General features: G+C 48.7%; 1 protein-coding gene and 1 pseudogene across 1 annotated transcript; both read left to right on the forward strand.

Annotated features, from left to right (window-relative positions):
- The first annotated feature begins 1,122 nt into the window (after positions 1 to 1,122).
- Positions 1,123 to 1,684, forward strand: LOC139363185 (dihydrofolate reductase-like; annotated as a pseudogene).
- Positions 1,685 to 6,763: 5,079 nt separating this feature from the next.
- LOC105466239 (patr class I histocompatibility antigen, B-2 alpha chain) lies at positions 6,764 to 10,075 on the forward strand. Its single transcript, XM_071097292.1, has 8 exons — positions 6,764 to 6,887; positions 7,017 to 7,286; positions 7,532 to 7,807; positions 8,384 to 8,659; positions 8,753 to 8,869; positions 9,305 to 9,337; positions 9,444 to 9,491; positions 9,657 to 10,075. Exons 1-7 carry the CDS (start codon positions 6,815 to 6,817, stop codon positions 9,485 to 9,487), a joined length of 1,089 nt encoding a protein of 362 aa, XP_070953393.1. The 5' UTR covers positions 6,764 to 6,814; the 3' UTR covers positions 9,488 to 9,491; positions 9,657 to 10,075.
- The last annotated feature ends 284 nt before the right edge of the window (positions 10,076 to 10,359 follow it).

Below are 10,359 nucleotides of genomic sequence, written 5' to 3' on the forward strand. Positions count from 1 at the left end.
TCCTACATTTTATTTTATGACACAAAGATTAAGGAAAAAATAATTTATAGAGCATGGTTACTGTTTTGCACATAGCCCCCTCCCCATCTTCCCCCTGAGCACCCAGAACAACCAGCAGACCCAGGACCCCCAGCAGGGGTGACCTCACTTCTAGGTGTGCGTGCAGCTCACATCAGCAGAGGCAATATGCAGTTCTACTCCTTGACTCTTGGAAAAACCTGATAGGACACAGCTGAGGCGAAGCTTTCCCCGCCATCTGCAGGCTCTTGGCCATCAGTGTAGAGGGAGCGGGTCCTCACCTCTCCCACAGGCGCCTTCACAGCCACAGCCTCCTCTCTGCATGGGGAGTTCATGGCCCTTCCCCTGAACATGGTGACACAGATCTCGCCAAAGGTGGAGATGACACCATTCCTCCCCCCACCGTCTTTTGCTATAGAGCAACTGGAGTACGTTCCACCCACACATGGGACAGGGAGCTGACAACCAAGGAGGGGAGGATCAATACTCCAGCTTTCTCTACTTGTAATAACTTCTCTCCATTGGCATAATCTTGTTCATAGTCTCAAAATTATTTAAACTGCTACTATATCTTTAGTGGCATATTTATCTATCATAATGTTATTTTATTCTTAATTACCATTCCCTGTTTTATTTCTCCATCCAAAATAAAACAGCTGCTTTTGGTTGGCTGGGCCCTCAGCAGTGGCAGCTGCCAGGTCAGCCTTGGTGAGTGGCGCCTCAATTGCTGTACCCATGCAGTGTCCATCGCAGCCACTACGGCCACTTTGTGCAGGGACTCCATGAGCAAGCCCTGTGCGCTTCTCTTGCTTTACAGGAAACTTGACTCAGGCTGGTGTCCAGTGAAGAAATCCCAGGTGCATGGAAAGGAGAGGAGGGTCTCAGGGCTGTGAGTGATCTGCAAAAGGAAGCTCATGGACCACCAGGTGGCGCTGCTGCGCTGCTCCTGCTCCCAGGAGGTGAATGCTCAGGACGAGCTTTGAGGTGGAGAGAGGGATGTCATTCATTGCTCATCCTCCAGGTTCACAGTAAAAACCTTCCAGCCAATCTTGGCCACGCATTTTGGTGTAGCGAGCGGGCTCGGAGGTGCTCACCGCTGCTGTCATGGTTTGTTTGCTAAACTGCATCGTCGCTGTGTCCCAGAACATGGGCATTGGCAAGAACGGGCACCTGCCCTGGCCGCCGCTCAGGAATGAATTTAGGTATTTCCAGAGAATGACACAAACTCTTCAGGAGAAGGTAAACAGAATCTGGTGTTACGTGTAGGAAGATCTGGTTCTCCATTCCTGAGAAGAATCGATCTTTAAAGGATAGAATTAGTTTAATTCTCAGCAGAGAACTCAAGGAACCTCCACAAGGAGCTCATTCTCTTGCCAGATGTCTGGATGATATCTTAAAACTTACTGAACACCCAGAATTAGCAAATAAAGTAGCGATGATTTGGATAGTTGGTGGCAGTTCTGTTTATAAGGAAGCCACGAATAACCCAGGCCATCTTAAACTATTTGTGACAAGGATCATGCGGGACTTTGAAAGTGACACAGTTTTTCCAGAAATTGATTTGGAAAAATATAAACTTCTGCCAGAATACCCAGGTGTTCTCTCTGATGTCCAGGAGGAGAAAGACATGAAGTTCAAATTTGAAGTATATGAGAAGAATGATTAATATGAAGGTGTTTTCTGGTTTAAGTTGTTTCCCCTCCCTCTGGAAAAAATTATGTATTTTTACATGAGAAGAAAAAGACTTTTGTTGACTTTGGATCTATGAATAATGATTTCTAAGCAACATGTTTTTTATCCCACACTAGTCTTGAATGTATTAGATACCATTTATGAAACATTCTTGCTATAACTAAGTGCCTCTCCAAGACCCCAACTGAGTCCCCGCACCTGCTACAGTGAGCTGCCATTCCACACCCATCGCACATGGGACTCTGGCCAGTCCTTGACATTGTCGGGCTTTTCAAATTCGGTTGTATTTATTAAAGATGAAGATGCACATACCTTCCAAGTGAGCAGTTTCACTAGTGGAAAATGCCGAAATCTTCCTACGTGTATATCTAGAGGTTTGTAGGCAAATGTTGCAGCCCTGTTTGTAACAGTGAAAAATTGAAAGCAACCTGGAAGTCCAGTGATGGGAAAATGAATGTATTTCAGTCTTTTGGAGAACCCAAAGCAGGTTCCAAGACTGAAATTTCAGTGAAAACAGTTTATTTGCTAGGTCTTACCAGAAATCATCAACTGAGGTATGGAGAAATGAAACTGAGAAGGTAAGAAAAGCAGTTTAAAGTCAGTGAGCAGGTTCTCATTGGTATCAAGCTCCATACTGCTGAGATACAGGGAAACGGAGGGGAGAAAGCTGGAGTATTGATCCTCCACTCCTTGGTTGTCAGCTCCCTGTCCTGTGTGTGGGTGGAACGTACTCCAGCTGCCCTATAGCAAGTCTCAGGTGTTTGCAGTAAGAAGCTGCTGGCATGCATGGGAACCGTGAATGGCAAACACTTAAAGCAATTCCATGTTTAAGTATATAACCTCTTCATATATATATATATATATATATATTTTTGGCAGAGTTTCACTCTTGTTACCCAGAGGAAGTGCCATGGCACGACCTCAGATCACTGCAACCTCCGACTTCCCAGGTTCAAGCAATTCTCCTGCCTCAGGCTCCCAAGTAGCTGGGACTACAGGCGCGCACCACGACACCCAGCGAATTTTGTGGTTTTGGTGGAGACGAAATTTCACCATGTTGGTCAGGCTGGTCTCGAACTCCTGACCTCAAGTGATACGCCCGCCTCGGCCTCCCAAAGTGCTGGGATTACAGGCGTGAGCCACCGCACCTGGCAGATCTTTATTCTTTTTATGTAATAAAAAGTATAAAGCGACACTTGGTTTATTTGAAATACTTTATGATTTAAAAAAATACAGAAGCAGGAAAACCAATTCTAAGTTCAAGTGAGGGATGATGGTAGTTTGAACCAGAAGGTTGCATGTAGTAAGAAACTGTGATTTAAGATATATTTTAAGGTTGGAAGTAGCAGGATATTCTGATGGAGTTTGACTTTGGTTTTGGGCCTATTGAGTTGAGATGCCTTTGAGAAATGAAGGAAGAAGAGAGAGAATAAAAGAAAAACTGGCCAGGCACAGTGGCTCACGCCTGTAACACACTGGCTCCGCATTTTGGGAGGCAGAGATAGGCAGATCCCTTGAGACCAGCTTGGGTAACATGGTGAAGCCCCATCTCTACAAAAAATACAAAAGTTAGCTGGGCGTTGTGGCGCCCACCTGTAGTCCCATCTGCTCAGGGGCTGAGGTGGATGAATTGAGCCCGTGCGGTCACGGCTGCAGTGAGTTGTGATTACGCCACTGCACTCCAGCCTGGGTGACAGAAGAGATCCTGTCTGGAAAAAGAAGCTGAAAACAATGGAAGCATGCCTTCAGAATTCTAGAAAGAAAGTTATTTTCAACAGATAAATCTATATTCAGCCAAATAATCAAGGGTGAAGGTAAAATAATACATTTTTAGGCAAGCAAAGACTCAGGGGTTACCTCCATGGACACTTTCTTGGGAAGCTATTGGAGAAAATACTCCAGCAAAATGAAGGAGGAGACAAACCAGAGAATGACACGGATCCAGCAAATAGGATCCAATACAGGAAATATTCCAGCTATGGAGATGGCTTAAAAAAAAAAACAAAAAACAGTAAAAATATTAATAGGTTAGCTGGGTGGAATGGCTCATGTCTGCAGTCCCAGCTACTCAGGAGGCTAAAAGCAAGACGTTGGCTTGAGTCCAACATTTCCAGACCAGCCTGGCCACCATAGTGAGGTCCCTTCTCTTAAAAATAATAATACATTATTGCCAGATTTGGGGCATTTGGAAAGAAGTTCTTTGAAGATAAAGCAAAAGTGAAAAAAACAAAGGGGGAAGGGTGGTTAGGCAATCATTAATTCTAGGGCAGAAGGAAGTACAGGATAGGAAGTAAGAGCATATTGCGCTGTTTTTCTCAACAATGAGCAATATGTACATAGTCATAATGATGTGGTGACTGCTTAGCCCCTAACTCTGGTAACTACTTTGGAACAATATAGGAGGAAAAGTAAAGATAGTGATGGTGTAAGAGCTAAATCCTCATCTGTCATTCAAAAAATCACTATAAAATGTATAAAATAATCAAGAAATGACTAAGTAGTTATGTGAGGAGAAAGAAGACATTGCTAAAAGAGTTAAAAGTCATTGCTTTGAAAGATTAGGAGGGACAAGGCAGGGGACGGTTAGGATGCATTATAAACAGAAAAGGCTTTTAAAAATTACATGTATTAATATATGCACCCACTTGAAAAACTGAAAAAATAATAATTTGGAAAAACCCATGAAGGCAGCTACCAGAAGGAAAAACTGAGAGAATGAAAAGTGCTTGTCTCTGGAGAGAACAAATGGCAAGACTGTTGCTTTCATTGTAAAACTTTTAGAGTCATTTGATTTTACTTAACCATTTTCATCTATTTCTTTAATAAAACAACTCTATCATAATAAAAAGTTACATTCATTCATAGAAAACAAACAAACAAACAAACAAAAACCCTTCCTCCCTAACCCATCTCATTCTCGGAGGGTGTGAGGGATGAGGGCAGAGGGAAGGGCTGGGGAAGCAGGAGGTGAGGACAAGGAGCAGGAGAAAGGACTCCAAAGCAGTGGAGGAGCCTAGCAGGGGGTTCTCTGCATTCGGTGTTTCTGTACTGGGCAGTGTGGTAGTTACATGACTCTAAATAATTACCAAAATTCACCAAAAAGCACAGCTAAAACTGGTGAATTTTATTACATGTAAATGCCCTAAAAGCAAAAAAAAAAAAAAAAAAAAAAAAAAGGGGGGAGTCAAAAATAAAGACATTTTTAGATCATCAAAACCATAAAATTCATTTCTTAGGGATCCTGTACTATATTTAATTTTAAAGGAAGTTCTTCAGGCTGAAGGGAAATGATACTAGATGGTGACCCAGATACACAGAAAGGAACAATTAACAACAGGAATGATGCACATACACATGTCACATTCACACTCATTTTCTTAATTTCCTGAAGACATGTGGCTGCTTGTCTAAAACAAAAAGTATTACACTGTATCATTGAGTTTATAATATAGATTGACGTAATATATAAAACAGTAATAGCATAATGGTAGGTTAAATGAAACTACACTGTTACAAGTATCCTTTATTTTGCCGGATGTAGTTTAATAGAACCTGAACTTCACTGTGAGAAGTCAAGAAATTGGGTTTCCATTCTTACAACAATAAAAAACTAGTGTAAAGAAATATAGCTAAAAGCCACTAGGACAATTAAAACCATAAACTAAAAACTGTTTATTTGACACATAAGAAAGTAGCAAAGGAGGAACAGAAACAAAAAGATATGAGACAAATTGAAAACATTTAGCAAAATTGTAGACCAAAATCCAACCATTGTAAGTGAAGAAATGACACGACCTTACTCACATTAGCAGGACCGCTGAGCACAGTGGGGAGAACACACATGGGCAGGAGGTGAGGGACAGTGTTAGTGCCACAATTCAGGAGTGACAGGGTAGCGGGGATTTAGGGGAAGGGGGAGTGTGAGGGATGAGAGGGGCAGAGAGAAAGGCTGGAGAAGCAGGAGGTGAGGAAAAGGAGACAGGAAAGAATTCTAAAGCAGTGGAAGAGCCTAGCAGGGGGTTCTTTGCATTCGGTATTCAATATATTTTGTTGGACTTCCTAAAAACTAATTGGCTCCTTATGATTAAAAAAAAAAAAGAGTTACAAAAATGCCAAGTGTCCAGATAAAATATGCACGCTGCTTAGATGTGCAGAGTTCAGGAAAACAGGTAGCGCTTGAGCGTCGGTGAAGAGCATTGGGACTGCATGGAGCACTCACAACTTTGAGGTGATGACTACAGGCTCCCGGTTGCAATAGACAGTAACAAATCCTGCTTCTTTGTATTCAGGAGATGTTCTGGATTCACACAGAGAAACTCGGGCTAGGGAATGAAGGTAATTTTAAAGGCAACAACCCAGAGGCACAGATCTATAGTCTGCGAAAGTAAAACTTAGGAGCTTTGTAATGCTGTTTTGACACAGGTCTGTTACAGATTGGAATTCTAATCATTCAGGGATTACCAACATTGTGCTACCTACTGTATTAATAAACAAAAAGGAAACTGGTCTCTATGAGAATCTCTGTGTGGTGCCTTCAGACAAAACTTCACCAGGTTTAGAGAGAAAACCCCTGTCTCTACACCTCCATTCCCAGGGCGAGCTCACTCCGGCATCAAGTTCCCCGTGGTGAGTTTTCCTGTACAAAGGTCCAAGGGGAGAGGTAGGAGTGGGAGGCAGGGAGTCCAGTTCAGGGTCGGGGATTCCAGGACGAGTAGGGAAGGGGAAGGGGCTGGGCGCAGCCTGGGGGTCTCTCCCTGGTTTCCACGACAGATCCTCGTCCAGGAGTCAGGCAGACAGTGTGACAAAGAGACTTGGTGTAGGAGAAGAAGGGATCAGGACGAAGTCCCAGGTCTCGGGCGTGGCCCTCAGGGTCTCGGGCCTTATCTGCATTGGGGAGGCGCAGAGTTGGGGATTCCCCACTCCCCTAGTTTCACTTCTTCTCCCAACCTGTGTCGGGTCCTTCTTCCAGGATACTCGTGATGCGTCCCCAGTTCCCACTCTCATTGGGTGTCGGATGTCTAGAGAAGCCAATCAGCGTCGCCGCGGTCTCAGTTCTAAAGTCCCCACGCAATCACCAGGGCTCAGAGTCTCCTCAGACGCCGAGATGCGGGTCCTGGCGCCCCGAACCCTCCTCCTGCTGCTCTCGGAGGCCCTGGCCCTGACCGAGACCTGGGCCGGTGAGTGCGGGGTCGGGAGGGAAATGGCCTCTGCGGGGAGGAGCGAGGGGACCGCAGGCGGGGGCGCAGGACCCGGGGAGCCGCGCGGGGAGGAGGGTCGGGCGGGTCTCAGCCTCTCCTCGCCCCCAGGCTCGCACTCCATGAGGTATTTCAGCACCGCCGTGTCCCGGCCCGGCCGCCGGGAGCCCTGGTATCTCGAAGTTGGCTACGTGGACGACACGCAGTTCGTGCGGTTCGACAGCGACGCCGAGAGTCCGAGGATGGAGCCGCGGGCGCCGTGGGTGGAGCAGGAGGGGCCGGAGTATTGGGACCGGAACACACGGAACTCCAAGGTCACCGCACAGACTCACCGAGTGAGCCTGGGGAACCTGCGCGGCTACTACAACCAGAGCAAGGCCGGTGAGTGGCACCGGCCCAGGGCGCAGGTCACGACCCCTCCCCATCCCTCACGTACGGCCCGGGTCTCCCCCAGTCTCCGGGTCCGAGATCCGCCCCGAAGCCGCGGGACCCGCCCAGACCCGCGACCGGGGAGAGCCCCAGGCGCCTTTACCCGGTTTCATTTTCAGTTGAGGCCAAAATCCCCGCGGGGTGGTCGGGGCGGGGCGGGGCTCGAGGGACTGTACTGACCGCGGGGGCGGGGCCAGGGTCTCACACCTACCAGAGGATGTACGGCTGCGACCTGGGGCCCGACGGGCGCCTCCTCCGCGGGTATTACCAGTACGCCTACGACGGCAAGGATTACATCGCCCTGAACGAGGACCTGCGCTCCTGGACCGCGGCAGACACGGCGGCTCAGAACACCCAGCACAAGTGGGAGGCGGCCGGTGTGGCGGAGCAGAAGAGAGCCTACCTGGAGGGGACGTGCGTGGAGTGGCTCCGCAGACACCTGGAGAACGGGAAGGAGACGCTGCAGCGCGCGGGTACCAGGGGCACTGGGGAGCCTTCCCCATCACCTCTAGATCGCCCGGGATGGCCTCCCATGAGGAGGGGAGGAAAATGGGATCAGCGCTAGAATGTCGCCCTCCCTTGAATGGAGAATGGCATGAGTTTTCCTGATTTCCTCTGAGGGCCCCCTCTGCTCTCTAGGACAATTAAGGGATGACGTGTCTGAGGACAGGGAGGGGAAGACAGTCCCTGGAATACTGATCAGGGGTCCCCTTTGACCCCTGCAGCAGCCTTGGGCACCGTGAACTTTTCTCTCAGGCCTTGTTCTCTGCCTCACACTCAATGTGTTTGAAGGTCTGATTCCAGCTTTTGTGAGTCCCTCGGCCTCCACTCAGGTCAGGACCAGAAGTGCCTGTTCCTCCCTCAGAGTCTAGAGCTCTCCAAGGAATAGGAGATTATCCCAGGTGGCCTGTGTCCAAACTGGTGTCTGGCTTCTGTGCTCCCTTACCCACCCCAAGTGTCCTGTTCATTCTCAGGATGATCACATGGGTGCTGCTGGAGTGTCCCATGAGAGATGCAAAGTGCCTGAATTTTCTGACTCTTCCCATCAGATCCCCCAAAGACACACGTGACCCACCATCCTGTCTCTGACCATGAGGCCACCCTGAGATGCTGGGTCCTGGGCTTCTACCCTGCGGAGATCACACTGACCTGGCAGCGGGATGGGGAGGACCAAACTCAGGACACGGAGCTTGTGGAGACCAGGCCAGTAGGAGATGGAACCTTCCAGAAGTGGGGAGCTGTGGTGGTGCCTTCTGGAGAAGAGCAGAGATACACGTGCCATGTGCAGCACCAGGGGCTGCCGGAGCCCCTCACCCTGAGATGGGGTAAGGAGGGGGATGAGGGGTCATGTCTCTTCTCAGGGAAAGCTGGAGCCCTTCAGCAGGGTCAGGGCCCCTCACCTTCCCCTCCTTTCCCAGAGCCATCTTCCCAGTCCACCATCCCCATCGTGGGCATTGTTGCTGGCCTGGCTGTCCTAGCAGTTGTGGTCACCGGAGCTGTGGTCGCTGCTGTGATGTGGAGGAGGAAGAGCTCAGGTAGGGAAGGGGTGAGACGTGGGGTCTGGGTTTTCTTGTCCCGCTGGGGGTTTCAAGCACCAGGTAGAAGTGTTCACTGCCTCATTCCTGGGAAGCAGCATCCACACAGGGGCTAACCCAGCCTGGGGCCCTGGGTGCCGGCACTTAATCTTTTGTGCAGCACATGTGACAATGAAGGACGGATGTATCACCTTGATGGTTGTGCTGTTGGGGTCCTGATTCCAGCATTCACGAGTCAGGGGAAGGTCCCTGCTAAGGACAGACCTTAGGAGGGGAGTTGGTCCAGAACACACACCTGCTCTCCTCCTGTTTCCTGATCTGGGTCTGTAGTCATCATTCTGGAAATTTCTCTTGGGTCCAAGACTAGGAGGTTCCTCTAAGATCTTATGGCCCTGCTTCCTCCCAGTCCCCTCACAGGATATTTTCTTCCCACAGGTGGAAAAGGAGGGAGCTACTCTCAGGCTGCGTGTAAGTGGTGGGGGTGGGAGTGTGGAGGAGCTCACCCACCCCATAATTCCTCCTGTCCCATGTCTCCTGAGGGCTCTGACCAGCTCCTGTTTTTGTTCTACCCCAGCCAGCGACAGTGCCCAGGGCTCTGATGTGTCTCTCACGGCTTGAAAAGGTGAGATTCTTGGGGTCTAGAGTAGGGGGGCGGGGGGACAGAAGGGAAAGGCCTGGGTAATAGAGATTCTTTGATTGGGATGTTTCGAGTGTGTGGTGGGCTGTTCAGAGTGTCATCACTTACCATGACTGACTTGAATTTGTTCATGACTGTTGTTTTCTGTAGCCTGAGATAACTGTCTTGTGTGGGACTGAGATGCAGGATTTCTTCACACCTCCCTTTTGTGACTTCAAGAGACTCTGGCATCTCTTTCTGCAAAGGCATCTGAATGTGTCTGCGTCCCTGTTAGCATAATGTGAGGAGGTGGAGAGACAGCCCATCCCCGTGTCCACCGTGACCCCTGTTCCCACGCTGACCAGTGTTTCCTCCCCAGTCATCTTTCCTGTTCCAGAGAGGTGGGGCTGGATGTCTCCATCTCAGTCTCAACTTTATGTGCACTGAGCTGCAACTTCTTACTTCCCTACTGAAAATAAGAATCTGAATATAAATTTGTTTTCTCAAATATTTGCTATGTGAGGTTGATGGATTAATTAAATAAGTCAAATCCTAGAATTTGAGAGAGCAAATAAAGACCTGAGAACCTTCCAGAATCTGCATGTTCCCTGTGTTGAGTCTGTTGCAGGTGGGGGTGGAGAAGGCTGTGAGGAGCCCAGTGTGGACTGGGCCTGTGCCTAGTTGCTGTTCAGTTCTTCGTGGGCTTTATGTGGTCAGTCCTCAGCTGGGTCACCTTCACTGCTCCGTCATCCTTGTCCCTTCAGTGGAAACTTGTCCAGCGAGAGCTGTGACCACAGAGGCTCAGACATCGCCCAGGGCGGCCCCTGCACACGGGGTCTCTGTGCATTCTGAGACAAATTTTCAAAGCCATTCA

This window comes from Macaca nemestrina, chromosome 5 (genome assembly GCF_043159975.1).
Source record: "Macaca nemestrina isolate mMacNem1 chromosome 5, mMacNem.hap1, whole genome shotgun sequence".
NCBI classification, from domain to species: Eukaryota; Metazoa; Chordata; class Mammalia; order Primates; family Cercopithecidae; genus Macaca; species Macaca nemestrina.

What these genes read in the sequence shown, in the direction of transcription:
- LOC105466239 (XM_071097292.1), top strand. Translation starts at nt 6,815, where the DNA reads ATGCGGGTCCTGGCGCCCCGAACCCTCCTCCTGCTGCTCTCGGAGGCC. An exon ending in CCTGACCGAGACCTGGGCCG is followed by an intron (nt 6,888 to 7,016) that starts GTGAGTGCGGGG and finishes CCTCGCCCCCAG; the next exon opens with GCTCGCACTCCATGAGGTAT. An exon ending in GAGCTACTCTCAGGCTGCGT is followed by an intron (nt 9,338 to 9,443) that starts GTAAGTGGTGGG and finishes GTTCTACCCCAG; the next exon opens with CCAGCGACAGTGCCCAGGGC.